At 25.7% G+C, this 17,012-nt stretch overlaps 3 protein-coding genes across 3 annotated transcripts; 1 reads left to right on the top strand and 2 right to left on the bottom strand.

Moving 5' to 3' along the window:
• Nucleotides 1-373: 373 nt before the first annotated feature.
• OCT59_019040 (uncharacterized protein) lies at nt 374-2,590 on the bottom strand (the record flags this gene model as incomplete). The annotated part of the gene is made up of 2 exons (XM_025325528.1): nt 374-383; nt 468-2,590. 2 exons carry the CDS (start codon nt 2,588-2,590, stop codon nt 374-376), a joined length of 2,133 nt encoding a protein of 710 aa, XP_025180775.1.
• A 278-nt stretch (nt 2,591-2,868) lies between these two features.
• Nucleotides 2,869-7,463, top strand: OCT59_019039 (uncharacterized protein; the record flags this gene model as incomplete). The annotated part of the gene is made up of 6 exons (XM_025316297.2): nt 2,869-2,898; nt 3,119-3,176; nt 3,263-3,447; nt 3,533-3,887; nt 3,966-7,038; nt 7,115-7,463. 6 exons carry the CDS (start codon nt 2,869-2,871, stop codon nt 7,266-7,268), a joined length of 3,855 nt encoding a protein of 1,284 aa, XP_025180776.2. The 3' UTR covers nt 7,269-7,463.
• A 2,916-nt stretch (nt 7,464-10,379) lies between these two features.
• OCT59_019038 (uncharacterized protein) lies at nt 10,380-10,784 on the bottom strand (the record flags this gene model as incomplete). The annotated part of the gene is made up of 1 exon (XM_025316298.2): nt 10,380-10,784. One exon carries the CDS (start codon nt 10,782-10,784, stop codon nt 10,380-10,382), a length of 405 nt encoding a protein of 134 aa, XP_025180777.2.
• Between the last annotated feature and the right edge of the window lie 6,228 nt (nt 10,785-17,012).

Genomic DNA, 17,012 nt, shown 5'->3' with positions numbered 1-17,012 from the left:
AAAAAAAGTGTATTCTGCTATGATCTAAAGTGTGAACTAAAATGTGATCTCAAAGTTAAACAGTAAATACACAGTTTGAAATTCGATATACCGGAATCTCGATATAACGGACCATAAGTAAAATCTTGATATACACCGTTCTGAATTATTATTATCGTAGTAGATAATGGAATAAATAAATAAAGATTTAAAAATTAATAGGTTTGCATTATTCTGCTAATAAACTTTGTTTTCACATTTTTAATTATACATTTATGGAATAAAGTAGGAAGTGCATTGTTATATATGTAACCGCACATAAGTATAAGCTCATATTTTCATAAATTATACAAAAGAAAAATAATCTATCATTTATCATAGCTAGTTTAATAAATTAATTATCACTAATAATAAAAGAATTGTTTTATTTAGTTTATGAAAGCAAACAAGTAAATAACAAAAAAAATAAATTAATAAATTACACTTACCTCAAAGTATAAACTACACATACAGCATTGTCCTTTTCAGAAATTTTTAATGTTTTATCCTTACAAATAGAACATGTTTTATTGCATTTACATTCAACATATTCTACACGGATTTGCTCACTACTTTGATTCAAAAAAATTGGATTATAACTTTTGTCTTCTGATAAATATAAACTAATACATCTTGGATTAATAGATCGTGAAGTAAATTTTCTTTTAAGATCAATAAAATTGAATATATTAAACTTGTTATATGTATTGGGCTCCAAAGAAAATAATTTAAAATTACTATAAGAAAGATTATTTGAAATAATGAATGTATAAAAAGTAAATTTAGGTAATTTAATATAACAATTTGTTTTTGAGCAATATGAAAATATATTTATTGTAGATTTACTTTCCTTATCTATCTCCATCACTCTCCCTTTTCCTTTCACTTTTCCTCTCCCCCTTCCCTTCCCTCTTCCTCTTCCTCTTCCTTTTCCTCTTCCTCTTCCTCTTCCTCTCCCTTTTCCTTCCTCAATATCTTCCTCTTCCTCTTTATCTTCTATATCTAATTGAGTATTGCAAAAATTATGCCCAATTGTGAATGAATTATTCTTTGAAAAATTCAAATCACTCAATACAGGAATTCCAAAGAAAGAATTTTTTTTTGCAATTAAATCATATAAATCATACTTAAGATATAATTTTTTACTATATTGATTTTGTGAATCACATTCTTCTTTTATTAATTCAACCCTAGTATCAGAAAGAATGAAACTAAAATCAATATCATAACCAATAACCATCACACCAACTTTCAATTTATATTTATATGATTGAAACTCCTTTTGAATACCATGAATAATGATACTTGGTACTCCTTTTGCATTATAATAAATTTGACAGTTAAAAAAAACATCTTTTGAATCTTCAGTATCAATGACTGTTGCAAAAATATCACAATCAGCATCTTTATTTTTTTGAATAATCCTTGTTATGCATGATGACATTTCATTCAATCCAATATTTCGGTACATTCCAGGCATACATAAATCATAATCACAATCTTCAGTACCTGTATAAAGTATTTTTTTTCCAATGGACATAAAGGATTTTTTACGTAAATCATCAGATATAAATTGAAATATACTAATAGGATTCCTGTATTCAATACACTCCCAATTTTGATAATCTTTCAAAGATTCTATCCAATCTTTTTCAGCAGCATCATCAAAATTTTTACCATCAGGATGTTTTCCTCCAAGTAATTTTATGAAATTAAAGTTATAGAATTTTGAAATTTTCTTCGTACTACTATAATTTCCTTCTAGTATTTTAGTTATATTCGCAGAAGCTTCTTTACTTGTGGAACTTTCTGATGACTTTTCAATATCTTTGATATAAACTCTTCCTCCCAAAATAACTTCAGTTGGAATGAATTGTCCGTACTCCTCAATTATTTTCTTAAACTCTTCCATAGGATTTTCAGATATAGCGGCATTATCTACTGCTTTAATAAATTCTTCAGTTGGTTCTAAATGTTTATGAAATCTTAATAATACCTTCCCAACTTCTAAATATTTATATACTGATTTAATTTCTTCATTAAAATTTTCATTTTGTGAATATGAAAATCCAACTTTAACAAAATTCAAAATATCAATGTTAATATCATCATCATTAATAAATAAATTTGTTTTTTTCATCCAATCTTCTTTTGAATCAAATCCAATTTTATCTTTTTTATACCCTTTATCACCAATATCAATTATGTCGCAATTCTTCATTTTGAACGCTCTTTTATTAACCCTCTTATTTCCATCAAAACTCATAATACATCCATAATCCAAATTATATTTATTATTCAAAATATTCCAATCAAAGCTTGATTTTTTTTTCCTTAAATATAAAATACGTTTTGAATTATCATCAGTTACACCTATTACTTGTTCTAATAAAAAATCTCCTTCACTCTTAAGTGATATTTCATGAAATTCGTCGTCAAACTTTTTTAAAAAAAATAATTCATCATTAATTATTTCAAGTTGTTTACGAATATCTAATAATGTTTTCTTTAAATCTAAAGGATAAACTTTTGAATTTGGGTCGCCTTCAGTTTTAATAATAACGAATGTCATTTTAAGAATAATTTTTGATTTTTTGTAACAAAAGTTTTTTTTTTAATTTACAATTAAGAGGAACTTAAAACTAAAAATAAATTTTTTGTGAACAATAATGCATAAGATCCCAAAGCAATATGGATCTACGTATTTACGTAAGTGATCTTACTAATTAAAACATAATCAACATTTCACAGATTATTAGGCTGAGATGATCGACATTAATGCTTGCAATCATATGATTTATAAGTCTATTATTACGTTACCGATTTTTTCAAATATTTTTTTTTTGCGAAATGACGAGCAATTCCAAAGTTATTAAAGAGGTATGTTAAATTATATTTACATATTAGGAGTTTATTCCAATTTACAATTATATTGAAAAAAAAATGATAAAAAAATGCATGTTTACCAAAATACATTGGTTGAATGTTATGATAACTCATATATACCCTCTATCTAATCATATAATATATATACTATTTTTTTTTTTACCCATTTGTAACTTGGAACGACCTTAATTAAACCAACACCATTTTTATTTAGATAAGGATACATAAACAAAATTTTTGTACAAATAATACAAATATTATTAAATTTTTAGGTATTACTATCTTTATTATCATCTTATTAATTATATTAATAAAATAATAATTCTAATTCAAATAAATTTTATTTTATTTTATTCAGAAAATGAAAATATTGTGGATTCTGATTCAAACTATTTGTTTGTTTCTAATTATGATGAAACATTGGCAAATTATTTAAAAAATAATTTCAATATATTAATTTGGGATACAAAATTGAAATTTGCCATTCAAATTGCTGAAGCAGTTTCATATATGCATCAAGCAAATATTATTCATCGTGAACTCGCGAGTATTTTTTTTTTAAAAAAAAGTATTTGATTTACGTTTAAATATATATTATTTATTAATTTGCTCTTCTTTTATAAATTAGAATTCAGATAATATACTAGTCTACCAGAATACGATCAAATTTGCAAACTTTGGACTTTCACATAAAGTAGATGAAATATCATCTAAAAGTTATAGTTTTCAAAATACGTTACCTTATATCGACCCACAACATTTTCAAGAGAAAGAAATTGACAATTATAATTATCATCATTATAAAGGACAGAAGTCGGATGTATATAGCGTTGGTGTACTCCTATGGGAGATATCATCCGGAAAGAAACCATTTAAATCCTATACACTTCATCAAAGACTTGAATTAATGTTTGAGATTTTAAATGGAAAAAGAGAAGTTCCAATTCCTAATACGCCAGTTGATTATATTAATATATATCAAAGTATAATTCTTCATTAAAATTATTAAATATGTTCTTATTTTATTAATACAAATTCTAATTTAATTTTAACTTTCAAAGAATGTTGGAAAAATAATCCGGATAATAGACCAAATATGGACCAAGTACTTTCTAACCTAAAATCAATTAATTTGGATACAATCGAAATTCTTATTAGCGATTTGTTACCATTATATGAATGTTTTATTCAAAGAGGAATGAATGAGAATGATTGTATTCAATTAATTAGGCAATCTATTAAATCAAAAAACAAAGACGAAGATAAAATATTCAATTATTTGAATATATTAAATATTAATGATCGACTACAAAATATAATCCTTTTTTTGGCAAAATTTTATCAGCATGGAATTGGGACCGAAAAAAATGAAATTAAAGCATTTGAATTATATAAAGAAGCATATGAAAAAAATTATATTAGTTCTATGTATATGCTTGGAGACTGTTATAAATACGGTATAGGGACGGAAAACGATGAAACTAGAGCGTTCGAATTGTATAAAGAAGCATGTGATAAAGAACATATTAACTCTATGTATATGCTTGGATGTTGTTATCAATACGGAATAGGAACAGAAAAAAATGAATTTAACGCATTTTCGTTGTATAAAACAGCAGCCAGTAGAGGCCACATTAATTCAATCAGTAGACTTGGTTATTGTTATCAATTTGGAATAGGAACTAAAAAAGATGCAATTGAAGCGATTGGATTATATATGAAAGCGGCTGAAAGAGGTAACGAACGATGTATTCAAATAGCTTATGTTTGTGATAATGATAATTTGACGAACCTGGATTACATAGATTATAAAGAAATTTTTGTTGAAAATAAAAATAATTTAATGGATTTTGATTACAATGAAATGTCCAGTCATTCGTCATCTCATATTTTGAAGAAAAATATTGTGAAATTTTTTGGATTCTCAGGTGAACAAATCATTAGACAATTTAAGTTGAATCATGGTATAATTTTAAGTGGAAAAAATATACGTCCAAGTATACGATCTATTATCGCTGAAGACGGAGAAAACTTGAAAATGAGTTTATATAAGGGACAACCCTTAGTATACACTATTAATTCTAATAATGATAAGCCGTTGGATATGTGTATCAATTTTCCGATAGCCGAAATTATTTATAGTGGAAGTTTGGTAGAATCTTTTTCAAAATATAAGTGTAATGACGAAAAATCACATGAATTGTATGGTCATTTCCTTGCAAGAAAATTTTTAGCTGGTGGACAATTATTTATCAAAGATTTTAATTTAGCTACTTCGACGCAGATTGATATTTTAAAATTTTATTTATTCTATGTATATAATTCAGTTAAATATTCTTTAGAAGTTCGATTCAATAATTTATTTACCCTAAGTCTTTTACCAAAAATAGTAACAATGGATGGAAAAGAACTAAGTACTCATGAAAAATTGACCAAGTGGATGACCGATTTGTATCAAAGGAAAATGACTGCTATAATTTCTTATAATAATCTTATCCCAGTTACTCAATTAAGACATAGTATACTATCAATAGAAAACATTGAATCAATTAACGAAAAACAACCTGGAGTTGATGATTTTGTAAGGAGGTTAAGTTTAGAAGAGTGGGTCGGAGATGAGGTGCATGATAATCTGATGAGTTGGACTGAAAACTTTAATCTTTTTCAAGGGTTAATATTTAATAATGATCATGAAATAGAAATCAGCAAAAAAATTGCTATAAATTTTATTGAAATTCCCAAAGTAAATTTAAAAAATGATAAACTTTATTTGAAATTGACTACTCCATCAACAAATATGGAAGTGATTTTAATCTCTAATAACATTTTTTCGATTAAAGATTTAAGTACTTTTCCGTTTATTAAAAGTAATAATACAAAGGAATATGAGGATTATGCTCATATTTTATTAAAGTGTGAACGATATGAAATTCTCTTAAATAAGGATCATATTAAACCCACAAAAGAATTTGAACAATTAATAGAAAATGCACTTAATAGTATTAAACCATTAGAAGCTTTACAAAATATTTTCAATGAATATGGTCATATATTTCCTCAAAGAATTATATTGGGCAGATCTCTTAAAAGTATTTTGACAAGTAGTCCCTTTTGTAAATGTGATACAATCAATTTTATTTTGGAAACACCGTTATTTACGTCGTTGGAGCAACGTTTAGATTATTTAAACATTTTATATTCTTTAAATATTTCATATCTTTTAACACAAGAAGGAAAAGTTGTTGAAAAAAATGATTTAATTAATTGGATTCAAAATATAAATAATAATTTAGAAATTATTGAATTTGATAATATAATTCCACTTTATAAAATTCTTAAAGTAGAGCAACAAAGAAAAATAGATGATATATTAAAAAATGATTTTAGAATAATAATGACAGGTATTACTGATTTGAATGATCTAGATAATAATAATGACGTACATTACAAACGTATAAATTTAAATTCAGAATTAATCTTAAAAAATGATGATTACAAAGTATTTGGGTCAATCATTACAGAAAATAATATAAAATTAGAACAGATTTGTGTTAATTTTGGATTATTTGATTTTAATGGATTCCATGCAATAATAAAAAAATCGAAAGATATAAGTATTGATATAACTAAATGTTATATTTTATGGATGATTGTTGGAAATCCTTCGAAATTATCAATTTTTAGTTCAAATAATCGAAAATTTCAAGTTGATTGCATTAGAGAGTCTATTACAATACAACCTAATAAATCAAACTATTGCATAAAAACACCTTTTCCATTATCTCATGGATATACTATTTCCGTTCATGCATATTACCCTTCAACAAATTATGAACCTATTAATATTATTAAATTAGTCGGATGGAATGATGAATATATAAATTTTCAAATCACATATAATGAATTTGATGGAATCAATAACTCATTAACAAATATTGAAATAGATTTGCATATTTGTTTTCTGTTTACGAATTACAAGAATTTAAAGATCGATGATGAAGAAAGAGAATGTTCTATAGACTTAATTGGATATATTTTAACTGAAGATAATTTGAATGATAAATTACCAAATGAAATTGAATCAGAAGCTAAAAGTAGTCTTATAAGTGACAGTGACGTTGAAATGATCATAAAGTATGTTACAAATTTATTAAATATGTATATTATTAAGTATTAACATTAATTATTAAATGTTTTTTATTGATTTTAGTGATAATGCAACAAGTGGATTTGAGAAATTTTGTAATGAAATAATAAACGAATTTGAAGAACAACAGAATAATATCCGTAAAGAAATAATAGATGAATTTGACAAATTCCGTAGTGAAAATCTTAAATTTCTCAGATTGTCTAATGTTTCTTAATATTATGAAACGGTTAAAATTTATTGAACATTTTACCTTTTTTTCTTTTGAATACATTTTAGATAGTCATTGATAGTAGGTAAAAAAATGTCATATTATTGCATGGATAAAATTTCTTGCATTTGTAAGAAAAATTATTATACGTGTAAGTTTTTTTAATCATGATAAGTCAATAAAGTAATAATATATAGAGATAGAGATTTTTTCTTTGTTATGGCTTTTTATAATAAATTAATATCCCGACTAAAAGATACGTTTTGTATACGTTTTGAGATACGGGAAAATGCACAATTCCGTATCTCAAAACGTATACAAAACGGGTGCATTTTTTCGTATCTCAAAACGTATCCCTCAGTATATATAAAACGTATCTTTCAGTATAAAAAACGTATCTACTTTTTTTATGGAGAAGAAATACAATATATTAGCTTAACTTTTGGCCATCTTTTTTTAAAATGTAAAAAGGTGATAAAAGTAATCAGAGTTATAAAGATTTAATACTATGTTTAGAATAAGTATTGGTATTGTTATATCAGTTCTTTAATGTTTATAAGAATAAACGAAAAATTAATTAGGGTAGGCAGAAGGTATGTGTGCAAATAAATATAAAGATATTTAACGTAAAGATAATAAACACAATTTAATTAAAAATTACAATTGACAAAATTGACTATAAATTCGATCAAATGTGAATAAAGTATAGCATTCCAAACAGCATATACAATCAGACACAAATAAAGGATTATGACAATAAAACAACAGGTTAAGTGTATATAAAAATGAGATAACCAAACAAATTAAATAATAAAACTTTATTTATCAAAACGTTATTTATCAATATCTATAATTATCAGTTGGTATTAAACGCGTTTATATTATAGAGTTTGGAATCGATTAAGGTTAATCGATTAATTAATCGACTAAGACGGTTAATCGATTAAGTTATCTCAAAAATCGGTTAATCGATTAAAATTATCAACCCATAATTCTGGTCAAATTATCTAATGCGGCCCAGAGCTGTGAATTTTTGGTCACGTGTTCTCCGAACTTGGAAGAATTTGTATTAATTTTTTAATGATAACAATAATAAATAAGACTTTCCTATAACTAAATGTATGATCAAAAACAATTTGGTGCAATCTGCGGTCAAAAAAAAAAAAAATTTTTAATATTTTAATATTAATCGATTATTAATCGATTAGGGCCCTTGGTTAATCGATTATTAATCGATTAAGGTTTTTTTGGTCGGTTCCAACCTCTATTTATATATACAGTACATAAAAATACTAACTAAATATTTAATACTAGTCGTTGAAGAAACCCACTGCGATAAACATACACGTGATCAGTACGATGGTTAAACAGTCTTTCGTATAAATTTGTAGTCTAAACGTTACGGATACACAGGTATAAATTGTAGTCTAAACGTTACTGTCACACAGGAAAACAATTATTATATAGTAGATATGCTGATCATCCCGTATGTGACATTGATTATCCCGGTAGTAATATTATTATCCCGATTCCCGACTATTATCATTGATCACCTGTTATATCACGACTTCGTCGCCAATCGTAACAGTATTGATAAAATTTACAAATATTTTGCGTTAATACTAACCAAATAAATAGTAGTTATTGGGTGGGGTTAAAATATCATCCGATCTGCGAATTCAATTATACTAATTTTAACCAATAAAAATGTTTAATTTTGTATCACGTAAGATTTTGCTTAACCCCCCCCTAAAATATTAGCTAATATATCCTTACTGTGACCCTGCATTTTAAAATTATGTGTTTAATTAGAAATTTATAAATTTTATATAATTTTTTTTTAAAAAAAAAACTTTGGGATTTTGACCGTCAAAGAATTTTAATTGTCAGGATTTGTGAATATCAAGAGATTTTGATTCAACCAGGATTTGGATTTATCAGGATTTTGGCGTCGGGATTGTAGACTGTCAATATTATGAATATTATGGTTGTCGAGATTTTGTGGTAAATCCTGGAGATCATTTTATCTAACAAATAAATTCGGATTACAAAGTACGAAAAGTCTTACCTTAAAATTCATTATATTAAAAATTATTTATAAAAAAGAAAAAATCTGTACCCTTCATTAGTAAGGGTGAACTGTAAATATCATATATCATTTACATTCTGTACCTATTAAAATACATTTTTTTTAACCATTGATATTGTTTAAAGTATGAGATTTTGCTGATCGCATGAAATTATATGTGAACTTATGCACCCCAACTTGATCGACAAAGGATCTAACGAAGTGTGTAATGCTGGCACATAAAATTTTGCAAAAAATATAAGCTTTAATAAATTAATTTAACCATTTTGTAAATGATTGCCAAAGTGATATTTTTTTGTTTTAAATATAAAGTCTATTCTTATTTTTTGAAATTGCTGCGCCACCACAATACGGTGACATCATATGATCGATTTTTGATTACCGCAACAATTACTTCCACGTTGAGATTTCTGATTTAAGAAAAAACTTTTTTTTGTCGATGCAAGAACAAAGCAGAAATAGATGATGAAATTTCAAATTTGTCATTAAGAATCGTTCAATTTCTTACTTAAATTTATTTATTAATAGAATATATTTTAATGTACAAATTACATTATAAGATTAGTTTTCACGAATGTAATACTTTTAATATAAAAAAAAAAAATTTCGACGATATTATTGATCAAATATATGTAATATTTCATCAATATTTTTTTTGAATTTGACGAATAAAAACTTCATATTTCATAATAAATATGTGATAAAGAACCACTAATGAAATATCAAATTAGAACCATCAAAAAAACTAGTACCAAATATTAAAACCATATATATCATTTAAATAAAAAGGAAGAATTAACGTAAAAGGTTGGTTTATATAAACCAAACTAGTAAAAGAAAAAGACGGAATGTGATTTTATAACATAAAAATTTTGATCATAAAAAATTCTAAATATCTTAATAATTTCTTAATAAACCTTAATGAATAAATAAAAATTGTGTTTGTGAAAATTATTTAATAAATTTAGGAAAAGAATAAATAAATTTGCCCGAAAGTCGATTTTGCCGTTAAATATCGACAGTAATCATCACTTTTTTTCATCAATATCTTCATTAGAAGAAATAGAAGATGAATATTTATTATCGTTATTGCAATGTTGAGTTGTAAAAATTACCAATTTATGTAAATTTTCTAAAGAAAATTTCGATAAATCATATTCTAATTCGCAAGGAATATTATTTAAAGTAAATTTTGCATTAAAAATAGAAAATTGATTATTCTTATTCTTTTTTATGGGATTTTTATAAAAATTGTTAATAACTTCTTCTATTTTATTAACTTTACTAGAAAAAAGTTTGACAGAGTCGTTCATTTCTCTGCAGTCGTAACAATTCTTTAAAGGTTTCCTTTTTTTTATTTTATTCTCGAAACGAAATTTTTGAACATATGACGGTGTTCCGCAAGTTTTTTGTCCATAATTTTTTGATGACATTATAACGAAAAGAGGAATCGAAACTTATTAACTTATTATTTATTAAGTATAACTATGGGATGCTGACAAAAATAAGACTTATATAAGTTTTTATTGTTATTGATAAATGGAGATATTAAAACACTAGAGTCCGAAGTTTTGAATTACAATATATTGATTAGCAAATTATTATCAATCTAAATCGCCATTTATAATACCAAATTTGGAATGTCATATAAAAGAAATAGGAATTTTCGAAATGGTCTATTATAGAGATTACATAATTAGTCATATAAACGCAAAATAGAAAAATGAATACCACCTTTTCCGCTCCGTAGATGTCAATATTATAAAGCATATTACATTTGTGACGGTGCTGCGCCACTTGAAAATAAATAAATAAAAGTTGACTTGTTTAGTTTAAATCGGTACATACCGAATGATATTGTTGAACTAATTTGATAAATCCCGTATTTACTAAATAATTTAATAAACTTTCATATACTTAAAAGCCGCTTAGATCAGTCTTTCCAATTCGAGTTTGATCAAACTTAACCATTTTATAATGGACAAAGAAAAATTTTTTTATATTGATATTTACTATTTTAAGTCAATAATCGTTACTTACATTGCTATTATTTGAAAGATACGTGTAATAGTTATTTCACAGGGAACTGTGGATATCAATGATTTTCACGGCTGCGCCGTGAAAATCATGATATTCCAGTGACTCCGTGAAATAACAGATTTATCTCACGATAAAGCCCTTTAATATACTTGATTAATAATGATAGACTTTTTATTCCAATATTGATAGACTTTTTACCCATCTTTTTAAATAAACACCACTCGTGAGAATATCAACAAAAAAAAATCACAAATTTTAGGGATAATTAAAAATGTTTCACCGCATTAATCAATTGACTATTTAATTAAACTTTATAGCTTTTACATAGTATCACAATAAAATATATAGTTTTGATTAATTAGTCTGTGTGACCGTACTATAAAGGTTAATCCTAATGACGTTATGCGTCATTACGTCAAGGTGCTTGTGCAATTAGTATGTTCCAATTTGGCTGCATAATAACAGAATTAATGTAACATTGCTAAATAGTAAATTATTACACTGACCTAATTAGGTTAAAATTGTTTAATATAAGATAATATATAAGATAATGCAAATCTACGACTTTTGTCGAACAAGATGAACATCATCAATAGTTTTCTATAATCATCGGCGTTCTACACGTTCTACACGCAGGTACTGCGCATTAAAATGAAAATTTGACAATACCAAATTGTAGAGGATAATAAATATTCAAGTACATAAAAACATAAACTCAACCTAAACCATATTTGTTTTTTTCTAATAGCTTTATAAAGTTAGAATTTTAAAGAAAAGGGGGTTATTTAACTATTTAATAACACACAATAAGCTTATTTGTCTTATTTGTAATAATTGCGTGTTATTGTAGAATGAATTCTGTAATTCTTTTTTTAGTTCAGTCAACTGATCAAAATAAATAATCATTAATACTATTTTATAATCATAAAGATCAATCATATCTAAATCTTCCAATATATTTATTAAAATTGGTTAGGTACATTTTTCGGAATAGAGTTGCGATCCGTCAATCCGTAAATAAACACAATTTTTTTCAGCCATTTTATGAATATTAAGTCGATAAAAAGAATCATTGCGGCGGCAAAAACCCTGATGCGCCCTCGGGAATTAAAAATTGACTTACAAAAACATTAAGCTTTTTTCCTCAAATAATGACGCGCTTTTAACACTGGAAAAATTGGTTAAATAATAGGAAAATTGGTTAGACGCAAAGATTTGAGGTACAAAATAATTTTTTAGAGCTCATTTTTGACTGTTCACTAATAAATTTTGGGACTTAAATAGAAATTTGGTGACTAAAATACTGTCAAATATTTATTTAATTTGACATGACGGACAAATTTTGGGGTATTCCATAAATCCGCCACGATGTTTTTTTTTTAGATATCTTATGAATACATAATATAATAAAAAAAAATTGTCTTCAAAAATAAAAGCAGAGAGAAAATTAAAACGGATTGAAATTCATCCGGATCGGATGAAAAATCAATCCGTTATTATTTTCTCTTTCTGTTGTATTAAATAATAGTAATTTTTTAAACTACTAGATTGTGCATTGGGATGCAGTTTTATAATATATAAAAAAAAAAATTTTAATCTTTATTAATTAAAATCCGTGTATAATTTGCCCTTTCTACTCGGAAGTCCATTTTGTAGAATTTGTATTACCAAAAACCTTTTGACCGAAATTTCATTTTACCAAATTTACTGTCTTGTCAAAATTTAAAATCCCATCACCAGTAAAAGTTTTGGAACTTAACCGAGTTAATAAAGATTGTGGATCAAGACTCTCACCTAATCCAACGAATAGAGAATTAAGAACAAACGGAAGAAACGTGTAAGAACAAATAGTAAGGATTATAAGGAAATTGTATATTGGAAATAGATAGATGCAGTATAACAGTTCGTTAAAGTGCCAGATTTTGCCATCAAAAGTGGTTAGCACATTGGATAGTTACACTACTATGTATGTAAATCCCAATAACAGTGTAACATCGGTGTGATGATCGCCACTACCAAATTAGGGCGAAATTCCCGGAGTTAGAATGTGGTGATGATCACTACTATAAGACTTTATATACAGTACCATATATATATTCTTTTGTAAATTACGTGATTTTAAGCGCTCATTGTAAAAACGCATGAAAATGCTGTCTTATTATTTAATAAGTATATTCAATCAAATTCAACACTGCATATAAAGTTTACCTGTTATTTAAGCTTTATTTTTTTTTTATAGCTTAAATTTTATAACCAATTTTTTATTGGCACAAATCTAACATGTATAGAAATTTTTCGTATCACTCTTCTATTTAACATGACTTTTCTTTTTACAAAATTTAATATAGTATTATTTATTGTGACATTAAACAAATGATTGTTCTTTAAGAATCTAAAATACCCGTCTTTTATATTATTTGAATTGTTTAAAACTTTAAAATAAATTTATGCTATGCAAGAAAATAATTTTATAATTTTACACATCCGTTTACCAGGGAAGAATACTTTTTTGATTTCTCTTAACTACTTCTTTTATGTGATTTAATTTTAGAGCATATGGACAAATAAGTTCATGCATATATAGATAGTCCCTCGAGTATATACAGTATAATATTCTAAGATCGAAAACGTATTTCTTATTTTCCTTATTGAAATTATAGGAATAACATCAGTGAAATATAATCATACAGGAAAAATATATGTACTATGTGTTCCCGCGTTCGTTGTATTAAAATAAACGCAAGCTGCTACAATTCCAACCGCAAATTAAACTGAACCAATTTTCGTAATTAATTGAATGAGCCCAAACAATTAAACCGGAGAAAAATTCAAAAGTTTTAGTCATCACACGCATTTGTTTGTGATCTTTACGTTTTATCATCACCAATTAGTTTTTTATTAAATAACCGAAACCTTCAGTTATAATCATAGACAATATATTTATTGGACAGGATTAAATGATTGGATGAAAATGGCCACGTAGAAATCTGCATGTTCCTATAGCCCTATAAGAAATATGTATACGGAAAGGATACGTTTTGTATACATTTTATGTACGTTTCTATAGATTCTGTATACAAATTCCGTATATTTAATAAGCAATTCATTTTTGAACATTTTTTAAAAAAACTAATGTATACGAAATGTATACGGAAAAAATTAATCATACGGAATGTATACGGAATTATTTTTAGTATCATAACACGAGATCACGTGATTGTTTATTGTTTTGTTATGATACGTTTTTTGTTTTTATATAAACCCTTACTTTGATGAGTTTGATCTTCCGATCTTCCTTTCTGTCTTTCTTTTCTCTTGTCTTATTTTTGTTATTTTTTCTAAATTTTTCTTCTTTTTTCGTCACCCCCCCTTTTAAAAAAAAAGTTTTTTTTTTCGTACCTCACTTTGAAAAATTTTTTTTTCATCACTCTAAAAAAAAAATTTTTTTTTTGTCACTCCCTTAAAAAAAAAATTTTTTTTTTTGATTTTATTCTTTTATTCCCACTCTTCTTTTTTTTTAAAAAAAATTTTCTTCTTTCTATTTCTATTTCCTCTTTATAAAAAATTTTTTATTTTTCTAACTTTGACGTCCTCCCTTTAAAAAAAAATTTTTTTTTAACTTTCCTAACTTTGTTACTCTCTTTTTAAAAAAATATTTTTTTTGATTTATTCTTTATTCCCCTTTCTTTTTTATTTATATATTTATCCCTTTTTTTATTTCATAGGCCAGCAGATTTTTTTTTTGTGAGAAGATTCAGTTTCTTTTTTCTTTTTTGTAGATCAGTTTGGGAGTCCTTTCCTTTTTGTAGGATTGTTCAGGATTTTTTTCTTTTTTTAGGTCAGTTCAAATTTTCTTTTTTTTTTTTTTTTGTAAGTTGGGTTCAGATTCTTTTCTTTTTGTAGGTTTTTTCAGTTTTGTTGCTTCAGAGTCTTCTTTTTTTGTAGGTCAGTTTTGGATTTATTTTGTTGTTTTGGTTTCTTTTTCATCAGATGCTTCATAATTCTTTTCATTTATGTAGGTCAGACATTCTGGAGTTCTCTTTCTTTTTTTGTAGGAATGCTGACCTTTGGTGACTTAGACGATTGCAGATACTATATAAAGGGGGAGGTTTTGTTTCCAATTAAGTTAGACATTCTTATGTTTCTTTTTTTTGTTTTTTTTAGGTTGTTTGACCCAAATGAACCTGAACTTATAGATAATTTTGGTTGCAATAGGTGGTTTTAATAAGGAGGGAATTTTCATAATGTATTTGTATTTTGTTTATTTTTTATTTTTTATTTAATTTAATAAAGTAAAATTAGATTTATGTAAATATAATTATAGTAAACTGTAATACAAATAGTAAATTCAGTGACCAAATCGTATAAATTTCGTGATAAAATCAGTAATCAAATCGTGTAAATTCCATATGAATTCTGTGCAAATTCCGTATCCAAACCATATTTTTAGTGATACGGAATTGTGCATTTTTCCGTATCCTATTATGATACGTTATTTCTAAGGAAAAAAATCGTATAAAAACTTTATAAAAAACGTATCCAATTTTTTTATAGGGTAGGGCTGAACGATAATAAAAACAATATTATTTTGTTGATTGCCATTGCTATTACGATATTAAAATGATATCATAAATGATGTTTGATAATATCAAAATAATATATTAAGCGACATCATTTTAATATTGTTACGGTATGTACTGAACTAGCAAAATTTGGTTTAACCCCCGTTTTTTGTCCTGTCACGATCGACAATTATTTATGTACATACTCGGACATTAGTACCTATTTGACCCCTGAAATATGCCAAATAAATAAATGGCACGTAACACTTGCGAGTTATGCAACGCGAAGGACTTAAACGGCTTCCGTTTCCTAGTATATTAAATATATCTCACATATGGCATAATATGTAAACGCATTTATTGTTGATGAAATAAGATAGATAACGTTCTAAATACATAAAGTTTATTAATAGATAAATAAATTTTTATTTGTTTGGTTATCTCATTATCATATACACTTAATCTGTATTTTATTGTCATAAATCCTTTATTTGTGTCTGATTGTATATGCTGGTTGGAAGCTATACTTTATCGGATTTATAATTAATTTCGTTGATCGTATTTATAGTTAAAACTGCATTTATTTATTTTTATTTTTATTTACCTTTATTCGTACATATATTCCTTCTGCTTACATAATTGATTTTCATTTATTCTAATAAATACCAAAGAACTGACATTAACAATATTTACAAAACGATATCAAAATAATATAGCAAAATCATGCATAATTACATCGTAACCGACGTAACGATAGCATATTGTTATAATACAATTTGGTAATTGTTACGATATCAAAATGAGACCATTAGCGATATCGTTTAATTTTGATGTTACTGTAATGTTAAATAGCTTGGAAGCCTATAGATTTCATCAATTATAAATTAATATAAGAAATTAATTTAGTACTGTTAGTGTCAAATATAAATTGAATATATTGCATTTTTAAATGATAAAAATTTGACTTGTATTGAGTAAACTGCATTCATTTTTGTAATTTAAAGCATTTTTCAGATTTTTACTAGTTATATACTGAAATTGAGTATTAAAATTTGTATC

This window comes from Rhizophagus irregularis, chromosome 28 (assembly GCF_026210795.1).
Source record: "Rhizophagus irregularis chromosome 28, complete sequence".
Taxonomy (NCBI): Eukaryota; Fungi; Glomeromycota; class Glomeromycetes; order Glomerales; family Glomeraceae; genus Rhizophagus; species Rhizophagus irregularis.
The sequence above is the reverse complement of the archived record's forward strand: the minus strand, read 5'-3'. Positions and strand labels throughout refer to the sequence as shown.